At 50.1% G+C, this 13,295-nt stretch overlaps 4 protein-coding genes across 4 annotated transcripts; 2 read left to right on the top strand and 2 right to left on the bottom strand.

Moving 5' to 3' along the window:
• Positions 1 to 3,305: 3,305 nt before the first annotated feature.
• RPS1 (40S ribosomal protein eS1) lies at positions 3,306 to 4,076 on the bottom strand (the record flags this gene model as incomplete). The annotated part of the gene is made up of 1 exon (XM_018853900.1): positions 3,306 to 4,076. One exon carries the CDS (start codon positions 4,074 to 4,076, stop codon positions 3,306 to 3,308), a length of 771 nt encoding a protein of 256 aa, XP_018712618.1.
• A 2,589-nt stretch (positions 4,077 to 6,665) lies between these two features.
• Positions 6,666 to 7,221, bottom strand: METBIDRAFT_146572 (uncharacterized protein). The gene has a single exon (XM_018854528.1). The coding sequence runs from the start codon at positions 7,061 to 7,063 to the stop codon at positions 6,776 to 6,778; it is 288 nt and encodes a 95-aa protein (XP_018712617.1). The 5' UTR covers positions 7,064 to 7,221; the 3' UTR covers positions 6,666 to 6,775.
• TEM1 (Ras family GTPase) lies at positions 7,128 to 7,857 on the top strand (the record flags this gene model as incomplete). The annotated part of the gene is made up of 2 exons (XM_018858730.1): positions 7,128 to 7,153; positions 7,290 to 7,857. The coding sequence occupies 2 exons, from the start codon at positions 7,128 to 7,130 to the stop codon at positions 7,855 to 7,857; spliced, it is 594 nt and encodes a 197-aa protein (XP_018712616.1).
• A 2,415-nt stretch (positions 7,858 to 10,272) lies between these two features.
• ORC1 (origin recognition complex subunit 1) lies at positions 10,273 to 13,020 on the top strand (the record flags this gene model as incomplete). Its single annotated transcript, XM_018853899.1, has 1 exon — positions 10,273 to 13,020. The coding sequence occupies one exon, from the start codon at positions 10,273 to 10,275 to the stop codon at positions 13,018 to 13,020; it is 2,748 nt and encodes a 915-aa protein (XP_018712615.1).
• Positions 13,021 to 13,295: the final 275 nt, after the last annotated feature.

The raw sequence follows: 13,295 nt of genomic DNA, 5'->3' as shown, positions 1-13,295 counted from the left end.
ATTAGCTGCTTGTTATTAACAGCTGCTTGATATTTATTAGCTGCTCGTTATTTAATAGCTGTTTGTTATTAACAGCTGCTTTATATTAACAGCTGCTTCATATTTATTAGCTGCTTGTTATTAACAGCTGCTTGATATTTATTAGCTGCTTGGTATTTAGTAGCGGCTTGATATTAGCAGCTGCTTGGTATTTATTAGCTGCTTGGTATTAACAGCTGCTTGGTATTTAACAGCTGCTTGATATTTAATAGCTGCTTGGTATCAACAGCTGCTTCATATTTATTAGCTGCTTGATATTTATTAGCTGCTTGGTATTTAGTAGCGGCTTGGTATTTAATAGCTGCTTGGTATCAACAGCTGCTTCATATTTATTAGCTGCTTGGTATTCATTAGCTGCTCGTTATTTAATAGCTGTTTGTTATTAACAGCTGCTTTATATTAACAGCTGCTTCTTATTTAATAACTGCTTGTTATTTAATAGCGGCTTGATATCAACAGCTGCTTGGTATTTAATAGCTGCAGGTTTTGGCGCGATGGGCTATGGGCAGCTGGGAACATGCACCGGTCATGGTTGCGAATAGGAGCAGTGCCTGGTACTTGTAGCCAGTGTTTTGGGTGGATGGCTCTGTCTTTTTTCAGAATCGTGCTGCGTTCTGTATTGCGGAGCGTCATCGGCTGATTTCGGCGTAAATCCTAGCCCGGCTGTTTTTTATATTCCAAGATACATTGATTTGATATCTACTAGCTTCCGCGTATGTCCTAGCGTGACTGCTCTCGCTCAATATACCACCGTTCTCTTTCCGAAGTTTTGGTGTATTTTTTTTTATTGCCGGCTGCTATGGACTGCCTATGTCTGACTCCCCCAGCTAATCCCTTTTATTGCAGGGCGTGTTGGACTGCCAGCGGAGACTCGGGCTTGACTCGCTATCTGTCTGCTTCCGCTTCAGGAATTCTCCCTGCTTCTACTTCAATATACGTCTCCGCTTCCATAAACGTCTCTGCTCCCACTGAACCAAAAATCTGCCTGCTTTTGCTTCTTGTGTGAGAGCACTGGTCTCAGCCTGCTCCTTCAGTTGGGCAGCTCCTGGTGAGACAGAACCAACCGACGCACATGCATTGCAACCTAGAGTTTCGGCTCCCGCCCCACAGATGTATCGGAATAGCCCCGATCCTAGGCGACGAAGTATACTTAAACAGGCTGTCTTTTCTGTTGTCAGTCGGGACGGAACATCATTCCCAAGGTAAGTGCCGAACTGGCAATTCTGTCTAGGACAAAGCTTGTTGAGCCTGGCATTGATCCAGGACCTAGGCTTTACTATTCTCCAAATCTCCAAATATTTTCAATTTCCGTCAGAAACTTCCACAATTGACCTCAGTAAAGACTCATTCAGGGACATAGTAGCCTGTGCAGTTCGGGGAAGAACATAATTCAGGTTAAGGCTTTGAAGACACTTCTGGAAAGTTCACAGGGTTCCAGCAACTTTGTGACTTGATGCTTCTTTCGGAGTCATTTTTCCGGACTATATCTCCGGACTATATCTAAACTTTATTTTTTCATTATCATTCGAAGTGGTCCAATAGGCCACACTTCTGCACTCTCTAACACATTCAACGCCGATAGCTGCATGTACTTCTAATTCCATTTCCCCTTACTTCGACTAATATTTGTTGACTAAGCCAAGTTTGAAAATTCCATATCCAGTCCTTTATAGAATAGAATTCAAAATCATGAAACCTGGCCAAAATAAGTAGTACCCCCAAGTGATGAGCGACTGTTCATATCACTCGAGTCAGTCTCAGCTCAACCAGAGTCACCTGCTCATAAAGGAACTTTTGCAAGATCAGGGTCATTAGTATGCACATGTTTAATTTTAGGGAAAATGGACGACGATACTACAGTTTGGGTGAGTAACGTGAATGCACATACGAGACACTTTGAGTTTGATCATGGCTTTGCGTATTCCAAAAGACCGGTCCCATGCCGAGCTAACCACCAGCCAAATTATGAAGATTGGCTTCTGTATAATAAGCAAGCTCATTGGAAATGTTTGAATGCAAGAAACCAATCTCCGGGTCAGCCCCATGAGGGTGACTTGTATTTTTATCAAAGCTTTTCCATTAAGACTCCTCTCTCGCCAATTAAAGAGGCATTGCTGAATTGCAAAATCAAATGGGACTCTTGGGAATAGATGATTTCGTGTACTACAATGAGAACGATATAATCGGATACATGTTGTACTGGAAAATGTCAAGAGTATATCTGGCTAAGTCCAATGTGGCTTAGTACTGAGGGGCCAAGACTTTTGGGGCCTTTTCGCCTACAATTCCTTCTCTATATGCATACACTTCAAATGCTATTCAAGCTCGTGGGTTGTTGGAATATACCACTGTGGTTTTAGTATTCATCTGGTATAGCCGATTTCAGTAGAAATGAGAACGGAACACTGGAAAGTTCTGTCCTTCAAATAGTTCCAGCATTCATAGTCCTCCATATATCAAAGCTCTCCGAGGCAAGGATTATCCACACAAGCGAGAGCATAGGCAGAAAAGACAACACAGGCTGTCTGCCAACATGACAACTCAAACACATACCAGGAGCAAGATGAATCTGAGGTTCAATGTTCATGGACCATATCAGCCCCAAATGCAAAATTGACGAGTCTTTGGACTGTTTTACGAAATGGGTTTCCTGGCTTTTTTCACTGGTGGGTGGTAGATATGAATGTTTTGTTTGGGTGAACTTGAACCTGTTCCCAAAACCTTCTGGCTTATTCGAGCAGAGCATGGTCTCATTGGTCTTGAATCCATTTCCCAGAATCTGATTTTATTTCTTGAAAGCAAATAAACATGGCCCCGAAGTCATTCTGAGATGGTTTTGGATTCCCCTGAATAGGACTCTTCAGAATGGCGCCGAAATGCGAGATGAACTTCGCCTGGTGTGAATCGGTGGTCTGGTCAATTGTTCACCACGCCAACGTAGTATCGGGACAGTTCTTCCCCTCAATGGCCATCGGCAATATCAGCCTCATCCGTCTAGCTTTTACGTTGGCCTATTCTACGAAAAACTCGGGCCCTGAGCCAGCAGAATCAGGTTCTTTACACCGTTACTCCAAGTCCAGATCCAAAGACCAATGGGCATTGCAAATCGGCGCCAGACCTAAACAAGCGTAGTCCCAAAACCAGACAAGTGCACACGCTCCTTTGAGCAGAGCACAGCATAAAAATCACCTACAAGTCAGTCTCGAATGATGTGTCTTATTAATATATAACAAAAGACGAGCAGAACGCTCCCAGTGCAAATACACTTAGACGGTCTCCAAGACTACGTCCTTGAAACCAGAAGAAACCTTCTTGCCCTTTTCTTCAGTGGTGTTCTCGCCGTGCAAGGCCAACAAAGAGCCCAAGTCGAACTTAGGTTGCTTCAACAACTTGAACTTTCTGATGTGGATGTTTTGCAAAGGCAAGATGGACTGGGTGGACTTCTCAATCTCACGGCCAATCACCTCAGGGATCAACTTGGAGGTCAACTGAGCCAAGGTCACGTTGGAAACCTCTCTCTGCATGATCTCGATCATCTTCTTTCTGACGTCTCTCAACTTGGAGGACTTGGCGTAAGAGGTCTTCTTGACCTGGTTGGCCTGTCTCTTGGTGAAGGCAATGGCAAAAACACGCAACACGTAGTCGTCGGCGGTCTTGACAGTCACATTGGCCTCAACCAAAGATTGCCACTTTCTGACCAAGGATCTCAACTTGTCAGTGGTGAAGTCCAAGCCGTGGAAGTTGGTCAACAAGTTCTTACCTTGCACCTCGTCCACTCTCAACTTGACCTTTCTGTACGAGTGGTCCTCGGAACCCTGCAAGTCGGCAAGGCAGAACTCGAAAACACGGCCCTTCAAGCCATCGGAGGCGTTTTTCAAACCGGTGGACTTGTTAATCAAAGTCTTACCAGCGTTTCTGTTCTCGAAAGTGGTGGGGGCCTTGATGTCGTACCATTCCTTCTTGGTGAAAGGGTCGACGACCTTCTTCTTCATTCCCTTCTTGCCCTTAGACAATCTCTTGTTCTTACCAACAGCCATGATGAAATTCGATAAGTATGAAAGAGCTGAGAAAATTTGGAGGGCTTTTTCGGGAAGTAGTTTTTTTTTTTCAATGCGCGGGCCCTTGCTGCGCTGCGCTGGTGCTAGGGCCTGTTCCTGCACGCGCGCCCGGCGAGGGCTGGGGGCACCATCGTTGGCTGAGCGCCCGCGGCCGCCACGCGCGGTCACGTGACCCTTAGGGCTGGTGCCCCGGTGCTCTGGCTCATTCCCCGTGCCTGGCCCGCCAGCTGCCAGACCACTACACGGCCGGGTCTGGTGCCTATGCTGGCGCCTGCCTCTTTGCAACTACCCACCGGAATTTTAAATTTGGTGCGCGGGTTTTGGGCCCATGGTGGATAAGACCGGAGCTAGCGTGGAATTCTGGGTGCCGCACGCAAAGCCTGTGGCCTGTGACTGTCTTCTGGGCGCGCTGCTCACCCAAAATCCGAGGTGGGAGGGGGACTGGTTTGGCTTGCTTGAGCCGGCTCCATATGCACGGTGACATCACACGGGTTCGATCTTGGTGTATGACCTTACGTCGGTGGCCCGGGCCAGTCCTGTCTTTTATTAGGAGTCGTAGTAATCAAGGCAGCTAAGTGCGAGGTGGCTTTATGTGAGGTGGCTTGATATAACGAGTTAGCTTGATATGTCTAGTTAGCTTGACATAGCGAGTTGGCTGAGTATGCCGAGTTGGCTTAATGTAGCGAGCTGGCTCATATTTAGTTGGCTTATATTTAGTTGGCTTATATTTAGTTGGCTTATAATTAGTCGGTTTATATCTAGTTGGCTTGTATCGAGTTGGTCTATATCGAGTTGGCTTATATCGAGTTGGCTCATATAAGTTGGCCTAGTTGGCTCAATATAGCTAATTGGCTTATATAGAAATGTCTTCATATATCTAGTTGGCCCCAATATCGAGTTTATCGGGAATATCTTGATATCGTGCTGCCTTTATCATCAAGGTGTTTTCCTATATCGAATGGCTTCAGTGTTGTGTTGTCTACTGTACTCGGGCTTCTTTATTGAGCTGGCTCCATTATCAAGTTGGCCTGAAAAATTTATGAATGGAGTGTCTAGATGTATGATATCACGAGGTGTATTGATATATGGTGTATTGACATATGGTGTATTGATATATCGTGTCTTCATAGATCGAGTGGACTCCATATGTCGGGCTGGCTCTATTTTCGAGGCGTCTAAAATTATTGAGTCTGTTGTTTATTGTTGTGGCCTAAATCTCGAGTGCTTCATAGATGCCTTTCATCCACAGGGAAGAAGGTGAGTTGTTTTGTTGAAGGCTCAGATCTACAGCTCGCTTCTTCTGTGATCTTCCTGTTGTCCTCCTTTCGTTTCTCGTCTTTTGTCCCCTCAGTTGAAATCTCTCTATCCATAGAAGGGTCACTGATTGGCTTAATTACCAAAAGTCATTACATTCACTGACTCTTGTCGCAGATTCCCCCCGATTAACTCATAGTATAAGCATGTGACCCATAGCAAGTGACAATCACGTGCAGATACGTACCTCGGCTGTGACCACTATACTGACGGGTGTATTCTGCAATGCTAATGATATTTCCGTGTCAAAGAGGTTTACTCGATAAAGCGTGTAAATTTTCGGTGCCACGTCCCCTCACCTTCAAAGTGTGTTCTTCTAACCCGGGAAATACCTGTACAGGTTCAAGTGAAGTTTGCTAATTAGCTCGAATCGGTGATATGGGTGCTCAGGATCAAATTGATCGTCAGAGACTGGTCTGGTTCCCTTCTCCGCCACAGTTCGAATAGCCCATTGGCTTGTATATTCTTAGACGAAACGCTAGGCATATCGGTGTATGTTTATTATTATTTGTAGAATCCGGAAGCTTTCTTCGAATTTCCCAACTTCGATCCAAAAACAAATTCACCCCGCCTGTACGCACCTACTTTGTTTCATTGATGCTCTTGTATTTGCCATTCATCATCCAAAACTAGTCAAGAAAAAGTGGCCACTCATTCATTGAAGCACTCTGGTATCCAATGTTCTGTTTCACCGTATCTATATTGATGATAAATGCATTCTTCTTTTCAATTCATTCCACATATACGAAGCATCGTGCCTTTTCACGTACTAAAAAAATGGTCTGGGTGCTTTGAGACTGAAAAAATTAGTAAACTGGATAGTATTCTGTCTGCTGTATTCAGTGCCTTCTACGGTCCACAGCTTCTTTGTTTATACACTATATCAGAACTCTTTGGAAGAAACAAACCGGCCCATCTTTTGGAAATATGCTGGTCTTTTAGTAAGACAACCTTGGCACTGCTTTTGACCGAAATTCGCAAGTTTCTTGGTATTTTCCGCACTTCCAAGGCATTCCTAAAGCTACCTATCAATTTATCTTCTTTGTCCTGTCCATCGACCAGAGAAAAATCCTGTCTCAGTCCTGTGACTCCGACACCTACCACAGGGCTTGTAATGTATTCGCATGACCTAAATATACCCTAAAGGCTGTTCTAGGCGTTAGAGCTTTCAGGCCCATCAAAATTGGAAGAGACGCGTGTATAGAGAAATGCTTGTAAAAAGATAGATGGTCATATCCAGAGACATGCTCGCATCGATGTCAGTTGAAGGTGATTCTCAAATTCTAGTGATATTCCAGTTCACAAATGTCCTGAAGCTGAGACATATCCTCAAACCAAAACGTATTTTCAGTTTAGAGGGACAATTAATTTAGAAGACTCGCAAATAAGAAGACTCCCAAATTAAAAAACACCCAAATAAAAACTACCCGAGTTGAAAAACACAATTTAGAAAGCACCCCAATTAGGGCTACGATTTTGAAAGCATTCAAATATAAAACACCCAAACTAGGAGAGATGCACGGAAATACGAAAGCTGCCAGTATTAAAAGAGATCCCCCGATTCCTGGCCCTTCCCCAGCCCCGATGTTCGCAGGCAGCACCCCGCAAACCGCGCGGGTCACGTGACGCGGATGCAAACACCGGACCAACATAAGCAAGTCGCGGCCAGGCTTCCTAATAACGCCCAATATCCTCAGACTCCCTTACAGCCCCGGCATGCAGCACGAGCAGCCAAGCAACCAGTACGTATATCCAGCAGCCAAAGCATAAAAAAGCAACGGGTGCCTTCCCCTCGCCGGGTCCGCGCCCGGTGCGGCCGCGGGCCGTCTCTTGATTTCTGGGCCCGGTCCATAAGTCCCATATGCTAACAGATCCCAGAGTCGCTCTTAAAGTCGGCCTCATTGGCGACTCCCAAATAGGAAAGACGTCGCTCATGGTGAAATACGTCGAGGGCCTGTTTGACGAGGACTACATCCAGACGCTAGGGGTCAATTTCATGGACAAGAAAATCCTGATCCGCAGCACCAACATCACGTTTCTGATCTGGGATTTGGGTGGGCAGAAGGAGTTCATCAACATGCTCCCACTTGTGTCCAACGACGCCGTGGCGATTTTGTTCATGTTTGATCTCACGCGCAAACTGACGCTCAACTCCATCAAGGAGTGGTATCGGCAGGTGCGAGGGTTCAACAAAACGGCCATTCCGTTTTTGATCGGCACCAAATACGATGAGTTCATAGACTTGCTGCCGCAGGACCAGCTTGAAATCACGCACCAGGCCAAGAAATTCGGCAAGGCCATGAAGCTGCCGGTGGTGTTCTGTTCGACCAGCCATTCCATCAACGTGCAGAAGATCTTCAAGATCATTTTGTCCAAGGCCTTTGACTTGAAGTTGAATCTCGAGGAGATTGTCAATGTTGGCGAGCCCATTCTCATATACAAGTAGACCGTGTTTCAGGACTTCTCGTTGCTGGTTTATGGGGGCTATAGTTGGACCTTTGCAGAGAAAGCGGTAGCTCGCTGTGATTCCTATTTTTTCTACGCGTTGTGAGGCCTCGACTGAAGTACTGTTAGGCCCTTGGATGACCAACCGGGTTCTTTGTGCTGCGAAATACGAGCACCTAACGCAAAACACGAGAACTTCAACGGTGTCTGGTCATAGGCAGCACCAGCAATCAGCGAGATTGTTTTCAAGGCTCCACTTTCACGGAAGGAGTGTGTCATGCCGCTAGCCATTCTTTTACCAATCTCGCCCACCGGTCTTGCGTGCCAATGCCACAAACTGGAACTACTCGGTATGTCCCGAAATATTGTTGTTAGAAACAGGATGGATTCCCGGTCAGCACTTCTATTAGCCAGGGGTCTTTGGAAACTGGAACAAGGAGATAATGTGGCCAACAAGCCGATTCATATAGATAGTCACGATGCCATGGTGCTTGGGATTCTTGCTGAGTAAGTTTTGCAACGATGTCACATGAAATGGAAAACACCACAAGGTAAAATCCACACCACTTCTTTTTTGTGGCCCTCTGGTGGGCCCCGTTCAAAGCCAAAGTATTGCAAATACTCCCGCATTCAAAAAAATATTTTTTCATTTGCTGCTGGTTTCCTCGTCGATATCCATATTTCCACTCCATCAGTCCCAGTAGATAGTGCGAAGACTACCCCAGATATTAAACACTACGATTATTCAGGGCTCCCACCACTTTCTCGAGTTCATGAACGGGGTCACAATGTCTTTATCTTCTTAAAATTCGGTGAGTCTGCTGAATTCAGAAAAGAAAAGAAAACAAACAAAAAGAAAAATGCATTCATACGGCCTGTCGACCCAGAGGCTGGTCACGCAGAGCGGCTTCGGCGAGTGTAGTTTTAAATTCCCCTCTTGATGTATGGCGGGCAAAGGGCTCCCGAGTTCCTTCAAAGAAAAGAACAGGAAAATAGTTTCAAAGGTGGAACAATGTATGCAGATATGTCAGCTTGGGTACGATTGCAACAAGAACGGAAAGTTGCGTTAGAATTGAGCAACCGGCCGTGAGAGGCGCTCATTGAAAGGCGACAATATTGAATAAAATCTGCAGAAATCGAATCTATTGGGCAGAGATATCAATATATATCGAAGTGGTAGTTGTCGAACCTACAGGCTCGTTTTGCAGTGGTCCATCAGTAATATTATGGATGTCGTTGTTTTCATTCCGAGAAATCAAGCACTTGCGCTGCTAGCATGGTCAAGATCAACAAGCCGCTAATATTAGTCACTCACACCAAACTTAGCAGAGCAGTCAGGTATGTCGTGTCTGTTTTGCAAATATTAGGCAGACAGGCCAGGCATCCGAAAGAGGTTATTTTGATTCTTTAGATGTAGAGGGATGCGAGAATAGACCCGAAAGAGGCTAAAAGGAGGCAAAAAGGATATGAAAACATCAGAGAACATCAGAAAGGGGCTAGAAAGATATCAGAAAAATACCGGCAAGATACCAGAAAGATATCAGAAAGACACCAGAAACATACCAGAGAGATACCAGAAAAATACCAGAAAGATAACCAGAAAGATACCAGAAAGATACCAGAAAGACACCAGAAAGACACCAGAAAGACACCAGAAAGACACCAGAAAGATACCAGAAAGATACCAGAAAGATACCAGAAAGACACCCCAAGACACCATAAAAGCACCATACAAACAAAAAAGGATAGAAAAACCAATTCTGGATTTGAGAACGCCAACTCTCAGGACCATTGACCGTTCTTTGTGTTCGCAGCCATACGATCTAATAACCCAGCCGGAGTGCGAAATTCAGCGCAACGCGCCCAGCGCACGTCAAGAGGTCTCTTTCTTTCCAATGGCCTGCCCTGTATCTACACAAGGATTTCTAACGTAGAAACAAGGAAGTCACTAATCAGAAGCATTAAAAGGATCAGTTAACCATTGGAGAGGAACCGGAAAAAGGAATCCAACAGGAATAAAAGAGGACTCAGAAGAGGGAGAAGTCATTGTGAACCGCTCACAGAAATCATCAAAAACACGACTGATTGAAACAGACTTGGTCTCAAGGATTCATAATTCAGAGTTCATTAAAGAGGATTTATAGAGAACTCATAGAGAATTCAGGTTTCTTTTAGAACTCTTGGAGGATTCATAGAACTCATAGAGAACTCATAGAGGACTCATAGAGGACTCATAGAGGACTCATAGAGGACTCATAAAGAACTCATAGAGAACTCATAGAGAACTCATAGAGAACTCATAGAGAACTCATAGAGGATTTGTCAAGCAGACCGCGCATAAAGGACGAGGCTGCACTATCCGGAACACGCCCGGCGCAGAGTTACAAACACAAACAGAGACCTAAAAAGCAACAACATGGCGAAGCGGCTCAAGGACATGGGCGACTGGAGGCTCGTCTCGGACGAGCCCGCCGAGCGCGTGTCCAATCCCGGCACGCCGACCCGGCGGACCCGCCGAGGCACAGCAGAAACGCCGGGTGCCACGTTGCGGTTGGTGCGGGAGAGCGACGGGACCAGTCTTTCGAGGGGCGACTGTATACTTGTGAGCGGCGAGCCGAAAAAGGTGCCGATTGACGGGGACTCGTACTATGCGGTGGTGGTGGATGTGAGCAGCAGCATCAACACGTATGTGGAGGTGGTGGTGGCGCCGCTCGTCCGGCCGTTGGAGGGCGGGGAAGAAGACGAGAGTGGAGAGGAGGGAGATGGGGAGGGTGTAATTGGAAAGGGGGGAATCGAAAAGGAAGGAAATGAGAAGGGGGAAGATGAAATGGGGGAAGATGAGAATGGGGAAGATGAGAATGGGGAAGATAAAGAGGACGGAGATGAGAAGGTGAAAAGGACACAGGAATCCACAACACTCGTGGAACAAGGCGCCCGCCATACCGAGGCCCAGAACACCGGGGATCGTGGGGGAAACGGCACGGCAAACGCGACCGCCGCTGGCAAAGAATACATTGCGGGGAAGGATAAAATCAGTGGCCCGCAACACATTGCTCGAAGCGGGCCGGCCGCTGGAAGCGGGGCCACGGGGAACCCCGGAACTGGTGTCGGCATTGATACTCCCAACATCGACACCCCCGGCATCGACACCCCCGGTATCGACACCCCCGGCGATAACACCCCCGGCGCCGCCACACTAGTCAGCGCGCTCCCCCAGCTTGCCGCCAGCGAGTTACTCGTCGCGGCCGAGGTCGGCGCCGTCCGGCTCCATGACATCGTCGAGAAGGTCCAGGTGCTCTCCGCCGCGCAGTTTGGCGACATGGCGCCCGAGGCCGCGGAGCAGAACTCCGTGTTCATGTGCCGCCGCGCCACGGACCGCCACGTGGAGCGCGTGTCGGCTGCGTTCGACTTCGGCGCGTGGCGCGGCTTGCTCGCCCGCAGCCCGGCGGACGCGGTGCAGTTTCTTGCGGAAAAGACGCTGGTGATCGTGTCGCCCAGCAAGAAGCGCGTGCCTGCCAAGGCGCCCGGCAGCGCCGCCAAGCCGCGAGCCCGCCCCGTGCGGCGCCTGTACGTCGTTTCCAGCAGCGATTCCGACAGCCTCTCGAGCGGCTCGGCCAGCAGCGGCTCGGAGGACTCCGGCGCCGAGCTGGACGGCTCCGCAAGCCCGGCGGCGCGGCGCAAACGGCAGCGGGCCCAGCGCACGCCCCGGCAGCGGCACACGGACGCGGTGCAGCGCGTGGCCAGCGTGCTCCTGCCGCACCGGCGCGGGTTCAAGGTCAAGGCCGGCACGGCGCCGTCCAGCTTGCCGAGCTTGCCGAGCCTGGGCGGGCAGCCAGGCCCGGGGGCCCAGCACGACGGGGCCGACGGGGCGGGCCGCGCGTTCCGCGAGCTCCGCGAGAAGCTCCACACGCTGACGCGCTTGGCGCTGCTCCCGTGCCGCGAGGACCAGTTCGCGTACGTGTACACGGCGTTGGAGGCCGCGGTGCAGGCCGAGCAGGGCATGTGTCTCTACCTCAGCGGGCAGCCCGGCGTGGGCAAGACCGCCACGGTGCGCGAGACCATCGGCGCGTTGCACGACAGCGCGCGGCAGGGCTACGTGCGGGAGTTCGACTACTGCGAGCTCAACTGCCTCGCGTTGCTCTCGCCCGGCGCGGCGTACGAGCGCTTGTACGAGCAGGTCAGCGGCATCAAGGTCACGCCCGCCAACGCGCGGCTCCTCCTCCAGGAGCACTTTGCGCAGGCGTCGGCGGACTCGACGCGGCGCCCGCTCGTGGTGTTGGTGGACGAGTTGGACCAGCTTGTGGCGCGCGGCCAGGACGTGCTCTACAACCTCTTCAACTGGCCCACGTTCGCGCACTCACGGCTCGTGGTGGTGGCCGTGGCCAACACCATGGACCTTCCGGAGCGGGCGCTCTCCAACAAGACCGCGTCGCGGCTCGGGCTCCACCGCTACGCGTTCAAGGGCTACTCCGAGGCCGAGCTCGGCGTGATCATCGCGCACCGCCTTGCGCTCTTGAGCGAGGCCAACAAGCGCACCGTGGCCATCTCGCCGGACGCCATGCGCTTCGCGTGCAAGAAGGTGGCCTTGGTCAGCGGCGACGCGCGGCGTGCATTGGCCATCTGCCGCCGTGCCGTGGAGATCGCCGAGCTCGACTACTTGGCCGCCACGGACACGGCGCACGTGCCGGCGGCCCAGCAGGCGTACAGCGTGCGCATCTCGCACATTGGCCGCGCCATTGCCGAGACCGTCAACTCGCCCGTGGCGCAGGTCTTGGCCAGCTTGCCGTTTGCGGCCAAGGTGTTTTTGGCCACGGTGCTACTGTGCATGCGGCGCTCGGGCCGTGGCGACGTGCCGTTGGGCGACGTCATGGACGACATGCGCCACGCGCTCGCGTTGTTGACCACCTCGGGCTCTACGCACGCGCTCCGGGCCTTGGCCGAAGACGCGTCCTACGTGTCGTTGTTCTACGGCGACGGGCACGGCGGCGCGCCGCACGTGCGCCTCCGCCACGTGGCGCACATCGTCAGCGACTTGGCTGACCAGGGCATCATCGAGCAGCAGAACGTGGCCAGCGAGCGGCTCCGCGCCATCAGCCTCAAGGTTTCGGAGAGCGAGATCGTGCCGGTGATCTCGCGCGACTTGGACATCGCGGCCATGCTCTAGCCGCGGTGCACGGGTGTGCTGCCTCGAATTTTGCGACCGGGTCATCTCCAGGCTCAGTGGTGGAGCCCAGGGTTTGCAGCGGCCGTTGACAAACCATCATTTGCGGGAAAAAGACAGACGGACTCTACTAGGGCCGAGCAGCAGCGTCACTAAAAAAGGCCACCAGGATCCATCGAAACCGAAACACCAAAACACCCCGAAACACCAAAACACCCCGAAACACCGAAACACCAAAACACCCCGAAACACCGCAACACCACGGAGCACCAAACCAG

This window comes from Metschnikowia bicuspidata, assembly GCF_001664035.1.
Source record: "Metschnikowia bicuspidata var. bicuspidata NRRL YB-4993 chromosome Unknown METBIscaffold_2, whole genome shotgun sequence".
Lineage (NCBI taxonomy): Eukaryota > Fungi > Ascomycota > Pichiomycetes > Serinales > Metschnikowiaceae > Metschnikowia > Metschnikowia bicuspidata.
Note: the sequence above shows the minus strand (reverse complement) of the source record. Positions and strands in the feature narration are given on the sequence as shown.

Coding starts and splice junctions, on each gene's coding strand:
- METBIDRAFT_146572 (XM_018854528.1), bottom strand. CDS start 7,063: ATGTTGGTCCGGTGTTTGCATCCGCGTCACGTGACCCGCGCGGTTTGC.